We start from the raw sequence: 18,405 nt of genomic DNA on the forward strand, positions 1-18,405 counted from the left end.
TTTGCTGACCTTCAGTGGTTCCACTTTTCACCTTACTACAGCGATGCACATGTGTACTCCTGGACACTGTGACATCCCGACCATCAGTGATGCTAGGTGGCGTCACGCGTGAAATAGGCTTGAAATGTTCAACCAGAGAGGGCAGCAAAACACAGTTTTTCAGCCTGGTATTCTATCTTGGGGAAACATATTCCATCATCTTTCACAGATGCATGCCATTCATATGTTCTTTTTCTAAAAAACATGACAGAGCCCTGTGTACTTTTAGATGTATAGGGTTCACAAGTTAATGAGCTGGAAAGTCCGATGAACACTGGATTGGAATTCCATCTGATTATAGTAAAATTAAACGATTTGCCCAAATTATGGTTCAAATTGCTAAAGATTTACATGTTTTGTCTCCCTGACAGTGCAAATGCAATCAACTGCTTATAATCTACTCATCCCCCCCACACACACACACAGAGACACGAGCTGCCATCTATTTAAGTCTATAATGAGCGTTCAGTCATTCAGAGTCAGCCGGTGGAACGACTGTGGCTGCCTGTGGTTCCTTTTTAAGCTCTGCTTATTTACCTAACCTCACACAGTCACACACACAGACACACACACACACACACACACACACACACACACACACACAGACAGACAGAGAGACACACACACACACACACACACACACGGACTCATTCGCACACACAGACATACGGTTTACCCTGGCAGAATGGGAGACTGGCTGGGGTGGAGAGGTTTAGACAGCAAGGAGGCAGACTGATGAGGTGGAAACAGAGTCTAACATCCATCTCCATAGCTGAGAAGTTTCATCATTCGAGGAAAATTGAGAGTTATGAGTTAAAGATATGTTACGAACTTTGTGGCGCTGCTCCACTGTTAAAGGCACAGGAAAACTGCAATGACTCAAGAGAGAATCAGCTATGGGTCATCTTGTTACAAAGTTGTTTTTCCTCATAAACATCTCTACAGATAATATTTCCTAATAATGTGGTAGGGATTCTGTATCTCTTTAAATGTGAAAAGATGATTCAAAAACTGAATTTCTTTATAATTTCAAAATCTAATCCTTCCCAGGTACCCAGGGTGCAATATGATATGGTTACTGTAGTTACCATGGCAACAGTAGTCCATGGAGAGGCATGGTCTTCACTGGGATGAATCCCAATGTTCCAACGGGACTGGAGCATGTAAACGACTGGCTCCACGCTGACATTGAACTTTGACACCCACAGCACCTTCACATGGCCGTCTGAATTCTCCACGAAGCTCATCTCTCTGCGAGGCTTCAAAGGAACACCTGGAGCAAATGATTATTTAAAAGGTCAAAAGAGGAAAGCAATGTTATTTGAAAGTTATTTAAAAAACATGACATAAAATAACACCAAGTGATTGTGAGATTGACGGTCAACGGGTAGAAGGGTATTGTATGTACAATGCAGTATCTATTGTTTGTATTTGTACAGATTGTAATTTGGGATATATAAATAAAAATGACTTGACGATCAACAAAGTGACACTAGGAACAAGCGTCCCAGCGTCTGAGGCAGTTTGTACTCATGGCTAGCTCCACACAGCCTTGAGCTGTTGCTTTTAACCATGGCGGGGCTGTCTGAGTCTTCAGATGCAGTCAAGCAGGCAGTATTTGAGGATGGTTTCACATTAAATTGCATTTTATTTATTTGGCAGACACCAAAGAAACTCACGACAAGTACATTTAAACGCAAGAGAAACAACTATAAGCACGTTCACTAAACAGCAGTGACAGCAACCTGTCATAATACAACCCACAATATGTTACACACAGGTCCCCACCCGCCTTTACCTTTATATAGATTGGATGGGGCTTGGCAAGTGTGTCCACAGCCATTAGGGCAGCATTTCCTGGGGGAGGGACAATGCTGGTCTGTTGAGCAGCCCTCCACGCAGGCTGCAGCAAATCCGGTGGCTCTATGAGGCGGAGGGCAGTCCCCCTGACGAGACAACCTGAGAGAGGTCAGAAACTCCTTGCTCGTCACACACTCGGTCTGCTTCTGAGGGAAAGAACAGGGTGAAATGGTTATTATTACAGTTGACACACAACAGAAACAGTCAAGTCTACAGTCAAGTGTTTTTCTCTGGTAAACTCCTTTTGATTCTTTAAAGCCAGCCCTTGAGATCAGGTCTAAAAGGGGATACGTGAGTGTGAGTGTGAGTGTGAGTGTGAGTGTGTGTGTGTGTGTGTGTGTGTGTGTGTGTGTGTGTGTGTGTGTGTTCCCAACCAGCCATCCAGCCAGTAACATGCTTCAGCTATTGTGATGAAAAACTAGTATGAAGACCACAGCGACTGGCTTTACAAATAATCATTCAAGGCCACACACACACACACACACACACACACACACACACACACACACACACACACACACACACACACACACACACACACACACACACACACACACACACACACACACACACATGCACAATATACACATAACCACTGCACACTCCCAAATGTATATATTTAAAAGCTCACAAACATGTTATTCATAACACACATAAGCTTGCATAAACACACACATGAATGCTCATTCATGGCATTATGCACTCTCTTTCCGTCTTACCTCACAAGACTTTGGAGAAAGGACCTTCCTCGTTTCCCACAGTTCTTTGCAAGGCTGTAGGCACTACACATATACAAACACAATATGAGGCTTTAGGCACAACAAAGTAAGTACATTTGATCATCAACACCTTCTTAAAGCAATAATTCAACATTTTTGGGAAATATTATAATTTGCTTTCTGGTGGAGAGATGAGAGGATCGATATGAACCTACAGCCTGCATCAGGTTAGCTTATCTTAGGACAAACACTTCCGGTGCCCTTTCAAGGACCCCAGAATCTTCAAACTTTACACATGTAAAGCTTCATGACTGCATCTTGCACAGTTATGACCCTATCGTGGTGGCAAAAGACAGACAGACAGTTAAGTCCTCAAAAACTACCTCTGCGGTAGTTTCCCCTACAGTAGATGTCTCCAGGACCACATTTTGCAATGATTAAGACACACAGACTTAAAAACAATGCCAGCGTCGCAGTTGGTCATTAGTTACCATAAGAGATGCTGGTAGACCGATTTTGTTGCTTTTGGTCATCGTCAGGCTAGCTTTTCCCTTTGCTTTCAGTCTCTGTGCTAAGCATAATTACAAGAGTGACAGTGATCTATCTCCACGCCAGAAAGTGAAAATAAGTGTATTTCTGAAAATGTCTTACTATTCCTTCAAATAAGGTTTGAAGAAATACAAGAAAACGTGTTGGAACAAGGATAAATGACAAAGTGTAAGAGGGTTTTAGCATTTGCATTGGTCTTAGTGTTTGTAAAGAAAACATACACTGCTAGTGCACACGTGCACACATTCATCTGGTTTGCCACCTCAGTGAACTTGTGAATGATGGCTCTTACCAAATTAAAACCAGACAACATATAAAAACTGCGGTTTCACCTCGAACCTCCTCCTCCTCTATCACTCCCTCTGTCCGTCTCCCTCCCTCAGCTCCCCAGTGTGCCTGTCTTCAATCATTTCTCCAATTTATTCCATCGTACATCCACGAAACAAACACAATCAACACAAAGCCATAAAAACTTCTTTTGCACAAATAAATGGGCTACTGTTGGATGAAAAAGTATTTTCTCATACCCCAGCTGTTTTAGGCTTATTTGCAGACTGATGATTATGAACACATTAAAGGTTATCATCATATGTGAGCACTGCATTAAAGACCATGTAAATTATTTGTTAATAAAATGAAAGACAAACACTTTATAGTTACTTGTCAATGGGGTTCATACAGCAACAAACATTCATATGTCCTGGTTTCATAGCCTGAGTCTCGGTGTGAAGCATGATAGCTGTTTAATGTTCCACAGTTGGCTCACTTCATTTAAGTCATGGATGAAAAGGTTTTGGTTAGCTTAAAGTGATACTCCACCCCAAATTCTCCCTATTGAGTGTTAAACACTCTTGCTCTGTAGGTTTGAAATGTGGCAGTACAAAGTTTGTTTCTCCACTGGGCTGTAGTCAGCTAGATTTATGTAGGTTGCAGTGGATTCCAATAGTGACAAGATATGCATATAGAAATCTATGTGCATCTATACGCGTGTCCACTATGTTCCAAATAATGAGAAATTAGTGCACATATTTAAAAGAGAATTGTTTTATATGGCTTTTCCAGGATTTTAAAACGTTACCTTTGTGGGTGCTATAATTATTTCACCGTCTTTGATATATTGTCTGTTCAATAGCAAAACAAAAATATTGTCTGTTTGCTATTACAAATCTTACTGCCTTGTTCTCAGGCACATTCAATCGGATTTACATTAATCAGAAACATGCATTACGCTGCAGACTGTAACAACCAGTTAAACACATATTTGTGTTCTGTAAACTGTTCATGTTGGTATCATGAGTTACAAATATTCTGATGATATTGTAGAATTCATATAACAGTTTAGTGCACAGTATATTTTGATTAGTGAAATACTAGTACTAAAACATTACTATATTTACTAGTAAAAACTAAAGTGTAACACACATCCAGAGCTGCAGCGATTAGTCAATTAATGGATTAGTCAATCGACAGAAAAGGTATCACAAACTATTTTGATAATGGGAGGATTGCTGATCCTTTTGAGCCATGCAGAAGATGAATGCAAAAGACTGTGTTGCCTTAGCTTCTCAAATGATAGTATTTTCTAGTTTCCTTAGTGTTTTACGAGAGTAAGCTGAATATCTTTTGGGTTTTGGACTGCTTGTCAGAAAAAACAACACATTTAAAGCTGTCAGTGCTGGCTTTGGGAATTGGCTCTGGGGAGTAAATAAAAAACATTAAATGGTATTTCATAGGGAACAACACTTGCAGGTATTTAGGCATCATATACTTTAATATTAAGAAGATGGTAAAATAGCCACTCCATGCATGTTAGACTGGCCATTTCTGCCAGATCAACATGAATATTTTGGCACACTTAGTTTGGAACACCCTTACCACACGCATGGACAGCAATGTGTGTTGCACTTTAGAATTTTTGACCTCATAATTTAATCCATTAAAACTGGCATACATCCAGGAGGACATCAACCTTTGTTTCCCATGAAGAGGCAAATTACAGCCTTTGTCCACAAAAGATACATTTTTGAGACTTATTGAGAGTAATTATCCTTTTTCTTCTTTGTTACGCATTCCTCAAGGAGTCTGGGTATTAGGAGACAATACAAGAGAGAAAGGAAAGATAATAGATGACACACCCATATTATTGTATCCAGACTGTTAAGTGCAATGCATTTCTTTAAGGAGCCCTCGTGGGTCTCTTCACTCAAACACATGCTGCTCAGGTTGTCAGCATCTCCCCAATAACACCTCTCTCTCTCACACACACGCACAAACCCACACACAAACACAACTCTTGTCTTTTTTCACATGTGTACAACTCCATCCTGCATCCAAACCCAGCCCACTTTGTACTATCCCTTCAACCTCTGCTTTCGTCCTGCCACTTTGATCAGTTAGACATTGAATTTTTCAGACCCCTCCCTTCTACTTCTTCCCCCTTCTGTCCGCTTTCTATTATCCTCTCTTCTTTTTATCTCTTATCTTCACATTATCACTCCTCTTTTTCTCGTCCTTGACCTTTCATCCCTGCACTGCCTTTCTGTACCTCCTTACTTGCCCCTACTTCAACACCTCTCCTCTCCTTCTTCCTCTGCTCTGCCTGACTTATCCTCCTCTAATCCAGGGATAAAACATACATCCCCACTGAAGTTTATTTCGGGGGTTTTACCCAGCTTGTGAGGCATCCCTGTGAAATAAAAGTTTAGATAGTAGACTTTGTAACAAGAACTGTTCCAGACTGGAAAAACCTTGTGTGTTAATCTTGCTAACAGGCTAACAACTTTTCAAGTACCTCCTCAAAGTGGAACCAGACTGTGAGGGCGCATAGGACAATACCATCTCTGATCTCCTCGACATGGATGGAATGGAGGAAAAGGAGGACAAGGAGGAGGATGAAGAGGACGACAAGGACGACTCCACACTCCCCGTTCAACAGTCAAGGCCGACGCAGCTCCCCCAGCAGTGAGCAACTTGTTAGAGGTTTGTAAAGGTGCGGATGCCAAATTTGGGATACAATAGCCGGCAGAGAGAGACCGGTACGACCGCAAGGGATTTCTACCAGCCTGGCCGCCCGCAAAACAGCTTCTGCCGGCAGTGCCTGCCAGTTTGATGGAAGTGAGCCGGAAATGGGAGGGAATCATCTGTACGGAGATTGGACTCGCCACCCACAGGTGGTAGAACAGATCTGGCAGAGATACAGTCAGGCAGCCGTAGATCTCTTTGCGTTGCAGGAAAACATGCAGTGTGCAGTGTTCTTCTCTCTGTCAGGCATAAATGCACCATGGGTGTGGATGTTCTAGCCCACCCATAGTCAAACGTGCGACTCTATGCACTGTATTATCTCTCCTATGATTGGATGAACACTGCGGCGCTATTATGATTAGCGTCAGGCCCTGTCCTCTCACCCTTGCTAGGGTGGGGGAGATCATGGAAAGAAACCTATCTGGAATGATTTGTAATGAGCTTGTTGACTAGGATTATAAGAGGGGGCGTGGTCCTAGCACAGTTCGACCTGTCTGTCATGGACAGACGTGGTGTCATTGGAGCTTCCATAGTTGGTCACATCGAGGCGATTCTCATAGTGAAACACCTCACTTTGTTATCAAAGAACTGGGGTTTCGTCTAATAACCTAAAGTTTTTTCTGCTTTGAGAAAGATTAGGTGCCCCCTTAAGAGGTTTTAGCCAGTTCAAGAGGAATATCACAAGTGCAAAACGTCTGATTTGTCTGTCTGTGCAACAGCAATAACAATCCAATAATATATTAATTTAACACTTACAGGGGCAATTCTGCATGAATTACTTTAATGTTTGATACTTTATACAGTATCTATTTTGCCAGTAATAGTCCTATACTCTAATAATCTCTACTGTTACAAAGGCTGAATGCAAAAAAGGTTTACATGCAACAGAGTATTTTTACTTCTATTACTAAAGTAATGAATTTGCGTATGTATTATTTTACTGTCAGTAGGGAGAGAAAGGCAAGACAGGGAAGGGAGAAAGGGAGGGTTGAGGAAAATGGATTTAAGCTAAAAACACTTGAGGCATGTATGTGGTACACACCTTACACTCTCAAATATCACTTGGATATTGTAAATCACTGAAAAGTACATGCACCGTATTTGTGTAAGTGGAGCTGAGAGACAAACGGACACATTTGGCCTTGAAGGCGACATGATGAGTTATGTGTGTGTGAGAGAGAGCAGTAGACACAGCAGAGGTCAGAGGTCAGGGGTGTTAATGTTTAACACACCAACACACTGTAACAACAGAGCCTAGATTAATGACTGTGTATGTGTCCGTATGTGTGCACAGTTTGCATAGTGAGCTCCTCAGATATCTGTATGATAATTAATCACACACACAGACAGACACAGACACACACACACACACACACACACACACACACACACACACACACCTAGTCTCTCAGCCCTGCTTTGGCCTCTCCTGCTGTTTTATGGCCTCACCTGCCACAATAGAGGGATGACAGCCACACTCAGCGAGAGGGAGGAGAGGAAATGGGAAAGAGAGGGGAGGAGAGATATGGTTTCAGAGTGGATGGGGGTGGGGGGAGAAGTGAGTGTCAGTTGAAAAGGACAGAAGAGATGAAAGACAAATTGTGAAACAGGTCCAGAAGAAAGGAAAAGGAAGAGAGAGACAAAGACAGCCACAGACCAGATGTGCTCATTCTCATTCTCCATACACCATCACCAGTTCATTGTGTGCAAGTATTTATTAAGTATGTTCTATTTGGGATTAGCTATGTTTAACTTCTTTCACTATTCTTTTAGTTTTAGTGGCAAAATCAAGAACATTGTCAACATCAAGACTTTTGCAATAATGTTTTTTCAATCCCTTAAATTGACTAATATAAACATGTTTTTGACAAAATTGACAAAAATATTTAAAATTTAGATACAGACACATTTCAATATATACCATGAAAGTATTATAGTGCAATACCAATCTTTAAACATCGCTGTATCAATGTGAATGACAAGAAAAAGCGTTGTAAAATTGTAACTATGACTGCATGCCACAATCCCAGGGAACGTGTATGATTTTAACTGGTATGATTTTTAAAAAGCACATGTAGGTTTAATAACTTGGTGTGAATACAAATCTAAATTTAGCTTTTTCATGTATGCCTTCCTTCTTTCACATCCTCAGGCTTAAGTTAGTCCATGATAGTCAAACTAGTGCAGCACAATTATTTCACAAGTGTGGATTTATTGATGTCACAGTGCTAAATTCAGTAGTAACCACATTTATAAATAAGATTCTACAGAACATTACCAAGGGCAAGAACACACTTTTATATTTTGAATTTGCAAACACACATATAAGTTTACACACATGAATAAACACACTTCAGGCTTTGTGGAGTTGTGGACATGAGTGAAAACTTTTCAAAGAGATTTGTGGAATTTGTTCCACAAATCCCTTTGAAAAGCATGTTATACTTTTGCCAGACCTTTGGAAAAACATGTACAACAACCAGAGCTAACTTAAATCAGTAGCTTGCGGTAGGAGAGGAAAGGCTGGAGAAATAGAGATTGGGAGGACAGTCAAAAAGACAAATGCTTTGAAATAGTTTGGTGGTTGGCTTCCTCACCTCTCAAACCACATGTGCCCACAATAACCTCAGACAAAATCTTGCCAGAGCTTTCTCTCTCTGTGTTTCCACTAATCATTTTCTCACTGTGCTCTCTCTGTCTAAAATAAGATTGCTAGACTGATGGCTCTGTTTGGACGGAGAAAGGAAGGAAGTATGGAGAATTAAGAAATTGATGTGTTGAAGAAATTGATGTGTGCAGGCAGCAGTTCTACTTTCTAAAAGGCCAAAATATCAGGTTCAGATTTGAAAATCTCATGTATTCTTTCAAATGCCCTGCGAGCATGAGCTTGTATTTCTAACAATATTTTGACAGAATTTGAACTTATAGCCAAGTAAATGTTACATATCTCAACCAGACATCTTAATAAACTAGTAGACAAGTCCGAACAGCAGAGGGAATGGAAATGACTGTGGGAAAAGGAGAAGAAAGACACAAAATTTAGATTGATATGCAAGCGTATAAAGGCTAGCAAGCTGTTGTTTGCAGCTGTTGTACTGAGTTGAGTTGTACTTCAAAATCTAAGGAGGAGAGGGAGACGGGAGCTTCCAGCTGGCATATAGGGATGGCTGCCTGACTGTTGAAACTCTGTTCAACATATTCCTCTTCTATTATTTCCTGCGACCTCTTTCGATTATAACATTGTGATTGCAGTTGTCATTTTAATCCAACACTTGTTTTGAATGAAAAGCAACTGATGCAAGATTCAGCACCTACAAGTGTGTGGTAAAACAGTGGACAATGGAACAAACGTCTGCCCTAACTAAAGCAGCTCAAATATGTTGTGATCTTGTTCAAAGGTGAGCGTATAATGGAATGTGTGTGTTTTAAGGTGGATTGGTGCGCACACCCTTAGTGTTAGGTGTTGCACTGGATTGTTGTGGTGAAGATGAAACTAAGCCTCTCAATTTACCCGCTGGTATATGTTCCAACCCTCATCTACATACATGAACTCTGAGTTGAGACAGAAAGAAGGACATTGTGGATATAAGCAGCTGAAGGAAGTTTTCTTTACAGCTTCTCTGGCCTCTTGGTGTGTTCAGTTTTGTAATTTTCTGTCTTGAAAAGTCGGAGAGAACCCCACAGTACCCACGAGCAAAAAAAATCCAACATGGCTACTTTGTGCATCAACGGTAGTCTAAGCTGTATTAACATTTAGGTTAATAGCACTTCTGTATTATTTGTGTCATTAAACCAGTCATACACACAGTACTGTCCAACGTCTATCTGTTGATATTTTGCTACGGTGTTTGAATGCTTAAAATTTAGTGTAATGCGTTGTTCATCAACTGGTATCGCTAACAATGGCTAACCTGGCTGGCGCAAACATTCTGACTTGTTGTACTGGAACACAATCAACTTGGGTGTGACGTCCTTTTGACTTCCAAGGTAAATACAACGAGCATCTCGCTAGAGACACCACCTGGACACCTACCTTTGGAAATACACCGAGCATGTGTGAGTGGGAGGAAACCCCTTTAAGAATCCAGGAAAGACGATGAAGGGACTACACACACATGCATGATGTAAAGCGTGATGTATGGTTCTGTGGAAGCTCCAAATAGAGCTTTCGCGGTAGCCTACGTAAGTGGCCTTAAATTATGCTTGTGTGTTGGTGAGTCCGTCGATCTCTTTAAGAGAATAGCAGGGCCGGCATGTGTGTGTGCCTGGGGAGTGTGTGGTAGAACGAGTGAGAGAGTGATGTTGATTAGCTTCGGAGCAAGTGTTAACTCTGAGGCATAGTGAGAGAAACAAAGTGTCTCCCCTGTGCTTTCTGACCACGGTGGGAAATATGTAACAGGAAAAATGAACCCTCTCCTTGACTTCATGTTGTTTATAGAGAAGGAGAACCAGGAAATGAGTAGGGGGAAATACAACGGTACCAAGAACGTTGAGGGATGTGCGTCGACGTGATGTGTACTTTTCGAGAGGTGCATGTCAGGCTACCTTTGTACATAGTCACAGTGTAATATGACAATACTACTATTAGAGTTCTGACTTACAGTATGATCTGAAATCCACCAAAGCTAAGCTAATACAGCAAAAATACAACCATAACCTTTCCAACTGGTATTACAAGTAATGTGAACTTCTTAAGAGCAAGTAGTAAGGAATGAATAAGAGAGATTATGATAAGAGAAAGAGAAACAATGACTTGATAGCTCTGCATCAGGCCTGTTTGTTAGTGGACATCCTGCTGCCTCACACACCTGGTACACATTACTACGTCTACTTTGTATGTGTGTGTGAAAGAGAGAGAATGAAAGAGATAAAAGAAGGAGATGGACAGATGAAGGAGTTGAGTGAGGGCTGTAGTTAATTTTTAGTGAATTCCCATGTGTGTTTCCACGAATGAGAGTTTACTGATGATGTGCCACAAACCATATGAGTTGGGTCAACATCTGCCTGGTGTGTGTTTCTGTCTTCAATAAAGAAATCCCGGGCATCATACGGAACAGATAAAGTACAACATTCAATGAGACAAAACTTACCTTTGCTTTTTTCTCTTTCTTCTATCCTAGCATATTAAGGCATTTACTAGACGTATAACATTAGACAATTTTTATCCTTTTTTGTTACATTATTCATTTACAAATGACATTGTAATGCAATCAATGATTGGATACAGTGGGCCTATACTGTATATAGAAGACTAATAATACATCATTGCAAAGTATTTGCACCCTACATGTCCTACCGATGCACTTTACAGTCCCCTATAAAGTTTTGTTTTTGAACAAATGCTCCTGGTACTCTGAGAGAAAGATTATTTAAAAACATGCCATGAAACTGCTAAAAAAATGATTCAAATATCTTGCCATTTTTAATTGTTTTGTGCCATTTCCAGTGTGAAAAAAGTAATCATTGCAGGCTTTCAGCCTCATTAGTGAAACAGATTACATGGGAAATTAAATTCATCCTTTAGCTTCCCAGTGCACCACTTTGTGCGTGTGGGGGTGTGACTATGTGTTACACGTGTTAAACCACAGTGAGAACAACCTCATTCAGCACTGCTCCAGGTCTGGCACGGGAACCAAAAAGGAGTTAAACGAAAAGTAAAAACAGTCCCCAAATTATTCTGTTATAATCTCTGACAAATGTTATTCAGTATGTTACACTGCCAAAAGGCTTTATGAGATCTGCAGTGGAATGTAGGTTGAGACCAAGTCACATTTTGTTAAATTTGCTTTATTAATAACCCTAAAATTGGCTTTATAAAGATAAGAAAAATGTAGCTCACTGGAGAAAACGTCTGAAAATCAATCTGTGCAGAGGAGAGTTTTCTTCCAGCTAAGGACCAGTGGACTCACTACTTCCTTCCCTCTGACTCTCTCCTTCTCTTTTTCTCTCTGCAGAGAAAATGGTCCAGACAAGGGCTGACCCGCAATTTCAGCTGCACTTTGTGTTGGCTCCGTTCTCCACTGTCCTTCAATACCCACCAGGTCCGAATTTGTTGGCTGCAGCCATGATTGACAGCTGAAGTCACGAGGACCCACGAGATCTTGCGAATTCACGTATGATTGCGCGATATAACAGGATGTAGTTTCTATAAACAGAACCAAAAAACCTCTGACCAGATGTTCTATTTTGTTTCTGTGTTCGACTTTCTGTCCCGCACAATCTGCCCTGTGCTGAATTCATGGGGAGCTCTCCGTCCTCTGGCAAAAATAGAAGCTCTGCGTATCTGCTCCGGAGGGCAGCGGCTCACCGGAGCTGGGACGGAGTCGGAACGCAGCCCTTCCAAAGTCAGGGAAAATACACACATTGAAACCTATTGACTCTGTGGTCGTTCCAGAGCGGATCCGCAGCCGTTTCACAGTTGGTGGAAATTGCGGGTGAGTATTGCACCTTAACAATAGTGTACTTAGCACTGATGAACAAAAAAACACGAAGTACTGAAAACTGGCGTTGAATATCTGGTCAGATTCATCTATTCTTTAGTCAGATTATAGTTAAATTTGAATCAAAATTTTTACAGTCGTGGCTGGGCTGGATCCGTGGGTCGAGCAGGTGGACATACTGTATACTGTAGCTTACAGTATGTTTAAGCCTTGACGCAGGGGTCCAGCGTTTGAATCAGAATCAGAATCAGTTCCTCCATGTCTCTCCCCCCCCCCCCCCCCCTCTCTCTCTCTCTCTCTCTCACCTAGCTGTCCTATCAAATAAAGGCAGAAAAGCTTAAAAAATAGTCTTTAAAAAAAATGCTTGTGACTAGACAACATTTAATATTTGATAGCAAACAAAGTACTTTATCGTACATCTTCATAGCAGCACTAGTATTAGAGTCTCCAACCACGCTAGAGACTGAATGGGAGGCTTTGCTAAGGCACAGTGGTGCTTTAAGCTAAATGCCGACGTCATTATGCTAACATGCTCCCAATGACGATGTTAACATGCTGATGTTAAGCCGGTTTGATGTTTACAATGTTTCCAATGCTATGCTAACATTTGCTAATTAGCACTCAAAAATTTTCCTAGAACAAATGAAAAATGAATAGAATAGAGAAGAATGGAAAGCTGGGAATATTATGTATGTATTATGTTTCTGTTATATTTATGTTAGCCTAATGAAACAATAATAAAAGTGGACTGTGCTCAATGTGTAACGCTCCCAAGGTACATAATCAATAAAAACAAATAGCAAGCCTTAAATATCTCCCACATATCCTTAACAAATATACACACCTTGGGAATATTAAACAGTGTTGGACTTCCTCTGCTTCATAATTCATTATTTTGATTAATCTTGGCAATTATGCCTGAGGACTGGAAAGTTTCCTTTCTGTTCTAATTTATTTTTGTTGGCCTACACTGGTGACTTTTACAAATTGGGCTGTGTCCACTGTCAACAGACTGTAAAATGGTAAGAATTAATAATTCTGCAATTCAAACAAGCTAGAAGAGACACTGTGTATGTCTTTGCAGTATCAGCTTGTCTAAAAGGAAAATTGTAGTTTACAAAGTCAGCCCCCACTGGCCATTTTCAGAGACTGTTGTTGGACGTTCGTTGCCACACTGGTATTCACACATGCACAACAGCAAGTCACAAAGCCAAGGTAATAAAGTTTAGATGTGGTATTAAACTAGAAAATATTTTCTGTTCTCCTTCCCTGTGTTTTTGTTGAACTCTAAACATCAGGAATAGAAACAAAGAAAGGGTGAGAAGGAAGGATATAGATAAGCTTGGGAAAGGTCACAGGAGCTGTGCACGTTTTAAGTGGTGAGGGGGGTTAGGAATAGCCAAAGGTTGAGGTCTGATGTTTTGTTCGGTGCGGTATCCACTGCAACGGTCTGCTGGTGGGAGTTTTGGAGGGGGCATGCTCTTGTCTGTTGTTGACATTAACCCCAGCTGACCTAAACGTACACACACAACTGATCTACCCGCTGTACAGAAGAAGAAAAAGCTCTCGCTCTCCTGTTTCTTGATTTCACTTTGTCCAACTGTGCATTTGTAGCAAAGCTTGGAAGTGTTGCAAGAAGTAAAATACAACTCAGACGCACCCTCAGCTGCGATTAAGTTTTTATGTGTGAACCTGAACGGAGAGTTCAGAAAACACATCAATAAGAAACCAGAAAGAATAGTCATTAATATTGAGTAAGTTCAGGTCAGGAAGTATAAGGTCATGGTGGACCGATATATTGCAAACAAGTTTTGGGCTGTGGCTTACACAACATCATTAATCAGTCCATGAAATAGTTTCTGATCTCACATACTTTGTTTACTGATCAAAATGTTTATTTTTCACTCCTATCTGTTTTTTTCCAATACTCAAGATATTTTCCTGTTTTCATCTTTTAGCATGTCTGAATTAAAACATGATGAATTGCATCAAAATATGGGTGATATATAAATCACCCACAGCAATGTCCAGAAAGCTGTAACAAGCAGGAACTGCTGCAGAGTTGACAGACTGGCAGCTAAAAATACACGGCATGGAAACTCCTCTTGAATCAAACAATGAATTAGCACACACACACACACACATACACACACATAAAGCCTCCTGGCAGGCAGTGTTAAGTGAATAAACAGTGAATAATTTTTGTCCAGGGTGGATGGATAATGGGGATATAGAGGAGGTCGTTATTTTAACTAAAAACACCAGCTTTGCTATTACAGGAGTTGTGTGGTGAGTGTAAAGATTCCATACACAAGGGAAGCAAGAGAAAGACTCTCTCTCGGTCTCTTTGCCTCTCGAAGCAGCAACTCTGACTCTTCTTTTACTGTTGTTGTGTCAGCTTTGTTATATTAATTCAGGACACCTTGTTGTGTGTTATCACACTTATACTAAACTTACTTACTTAATACACCAGTTGGACAGTTAGATGGTAATTTAGCACAAAGCAAACATACTGTTCTTAGTAAGAATAATTGCGTTTTTATGTACCTTGCATACTGATTTAAACTGTTGCACAGAAATTAGTTTGAGATGTGCCAGTAAGTCAGAAACACATATTTTCCATGGCCCCTTATATAATAAGATGTCAGTTTAAAAAAATATGGAAACATTTCAAAAATGTTTTTAGCTATCTATGGTTGTTTGATACCTAAATTTAGCTCAAAAAAACATTCCAGTGACAGCCTATGTTGTGTTTGATGCCAACTTGCAGCCAGCAGTGAACAAACTTCGTCAAGGAGTTCAATTTTACTGTACTGACATTAAAGAAGTCTCTCGTTAGCATCTTGTATGCTACTTGTTGCAAAGTGACGCATACGTGACTCAAATCTGCACTCGACTCACATCGGGCAGTGACACATTCTATAAACTACTCTGAGATAGCTCATTCATTTTGAATTTCTGAAGCACAAGAAACAAAATGCAGCATTTACTAAACCCAATAAAACAAAAATGTAGTGAGGCTTCAAGAGAAACTGCAGTGTAAAACAAAATCTATGGTCAATACAAAATACTATTATCTGTTGTACAAGGGCAGACCTGACACGTATGAAATAATGCAGTTTCAGTAATTCTAACTGATATTAGTGTTTTTATGACATTGGGCTAAGACTGACTAAATGTTCCTGTTTTTAATAGAACATGTGTTGGTATTTAGGAAGAATTATTAGATTTTTAGACATGTCTGCAGTGTTTTGGTAGACACAGTGTATTGTGTTTTATAATATTTGGAAAATTTGTGTTAGAGTTTAGTTTACAATGTGGGATTTTGAGCATAAAGTTACCCATTTTGCCAGTTGTGTGTTGTAGGTGTGTTGGTGCGTTAAGAGTTTAGGAAAATTAAAAGTATTGAAAAAATTGTCATAGCTATCATAAAAAACTGTAATGTTCCATGACAGCCCTTTGGCCGGGCAAAAAGATTGATTGAAAAAGATCAACACATTTGACATTTGCTTTTTTTCATTGCTGTTTTTGCCACCAGAACCTTCTTGTTGTCTGGTATTATGCTCTAGTTTTGTACATATTGTATATGTTTTTATTTAAAGACAAATTCTGTCCCTTCAAGATCAACAACTTATTTTATAGTTACAGGAAGACTTTGCCCTGTTTTTTCCCTTTTCACTGCTAACAAGAAGATTGTCATCCCCAACCAGTAGGAGTTGCTAGTGCAACAGAAATGACAAAAACCCTCACAGGCTAATCACCCAACAACCCCAAGACGGCCTATTGTGTTTGATGGAATAAACTACCACATCAGAGTTAATGTAGCCAGAAGTTTGACCAGTGTTCTTCCCCCCTACATTGAAGACTCGGTTTTAGGGTTATGACTGGCTTAAAATCAGGGTTAGGCACAGAATGATTCATGTTTGGGTAAGCCTTCAGGGAACTGAATGCCCATCAGTAAAATATCTTTAGAAGTGAAGCAGTACAAGATTGTGTGTATGAGTATTTACCTGCGCACAGCGTCTGTGGTTTTCACACCAAACCAGAACTTGGTCACTCTGGAAAAGACGGAGAGGATGAGGATTAAAACAAACAGAGAGAGAGAGAGAGAGAAATAAATCTTTCACAGACTAATCCTGTGTTTGAAACATTCTGCCCACACTTGACCCTTTTGTGTGAGACTGCTGTCTAAGATACAAGGAGACAGAAAGCAAAATATTGTTTATAAAAGGTCACCATATAACCAGAGCAAACCTGACATGTAGACAGACACACACTCAACCTTTTTCTTATTTACATATTATCCTCAGGGTGCAAAATGACTTAACACACTGTATTTGTGGTTGCTGAACCAGACAGAGGCTGCGTCACTTGGTGAGATCTATGTTTGTGTGTGTGTTTGTGTGTGTGTGTGTGTGTGTGTGTGTGTGTGTGTGTGTGTGTGTGTACAGTTGCTGACAAGTGAGTCAAGACCACCAGTAAACATGGCTGCTATAACCACTGTGACAGAGGGAGACGTCATCTCATGACCACAGGGACAGAATTACAGATTAACCATCCAACCCCTCAAAGTCCCTTCAACATTTCAAAATGTACGCACCCCAGATAGCTCAGTTGGTAGAGCAGGCACCCATAAATAGAGGGTTACTCCTCGACGGCGCGGGCCCAGGTTCGACTTGGACCTGCAGCACTTTGCTGCATGCCATTCACCCTCTCTCTCCCCTTTCATGTCTTCTGCTGTCCTATCAAAATAAAAGCTGATAATCTTAAACAAAACAAAAATTCTAAATGTTCTTCCATCCAAGAAAAACTCTTTGAAACAAACTTGTAATCATCCATACATCTGTAGTAAAAGCACAATTCCACCTAGACCTGCTTTTACCTGTTGATGTCTGAACTATATGAAGTATATTTTGACGTCATAATTACGTAATTGTGAAATGCCAACATCTTGTTATAATTAATTCATTATTTCACCAGTTTAAATATTGCCGACTCAAACCTATTAGTTGTTTTTCACTTGAATTGGTGAGATATTCAGTCAGTGTGGCAAAACTGCTGCTCTTTGCTTTGTCATCATCAGCACAATCATGATGCCATCATCCAACATCAAAACAACTATTACAATGTGTGTGTGCAGTTGTGTATCTGTATATTGTCATGTGTGTGTTCCTCTAGGGAGTATATGAGCCTCTAGTGTGTGTGTGTGCGTCTGCGTGTGTGTGTGTGTGTGTGTGTGTGTGTGTGTGTGTGTGCGCGTGTGTGTGATAAGCCCTCTTAACGACTGCTAAACCATCTCCTGAGCGTGCTGTATTTAGCCTGAACTAAGCTTATGTCTTTATACACCAACACTTTTCAGGCCTTCTCCTCTTTTAAATAGCCTTTGTGCTGCTGGTATGATGAGAGTTAAGGGTAACAGGGCAGAGGTTAAAGTTTAGAGATTAGGGGTTAAGGGCTTTCACGATACAGAAGCTATTGAATTGACTCATACGCTCTTAACATTCAAAACAGATGCATTCTGACTAGTATGGTAAAATGCCTGCTAAAGGAAATAAATTGAAATTTGATGTATGAATATAAGGACTAATTATATTAACATATAAGCCCTGTAAAGATGCTGCACGTAGAAGCTAAAATAAGTTACTGTCACTAGAACAGCCAAGGATTTTTCCTGAAGTGAGGACAGGATTAAGGCTGTGACATACAGTGGGTACGGAAAGTATTCAGACCCCTTTAAATTTTTCACTCTTTGTTTCATTGCAGACTTTTTCCAAAAA

The 18,405-nt window shown here is 40.3% G+C and overlaps 1 protein-coding gene across 1 annotated transcript in view; it reads right to left on the bottom strand.

Annotated features, from left to right (window-relative positions):
- Positions 1-18,405, bottom strand: part of anos1b (anosmin 1b) — a 40,053-nt gene that overhangs the window by 12,782 nt on the left and 8,866 nt on the right. Inside the window, exons 2-5 of the mRNA XM_034882298.1 lie at positions 16,639-16,686; positions 2,619-2,681; positions 1,838-2,045; positions 1,128-1,312 (exon numbers count right to left, since the gene is read on the bottom strand). Of these exons, the coding sequence (XP_034738189.1) occupies positions 1,128-1,312; positions 1,838-2,045; positions 2,619-2,681; positions 16,639-16,686 (504 nt within the window). The remainder of the gene's footprint in view (positions 1-1,127; positions 1,313-1,837; positions 2,046-2,618; positions 2,682-16,638; positions 16,687-18,405) is intronic.

The sequence above is a fragment of the Etheostoma cragini genome, chromosome 9 (assembly GCF_013103735.1).
Source record: "Etheostoma cragini isolate CJK2018 chromosome 9, CSU_Ecrag_1.0, whole genome shotgun sequence".
NCBI lineage: Eukaryota > Metazoa > Chordata > Actinopteri > Perciformes > Percidae > Etheostoma > Etheostoma cragini.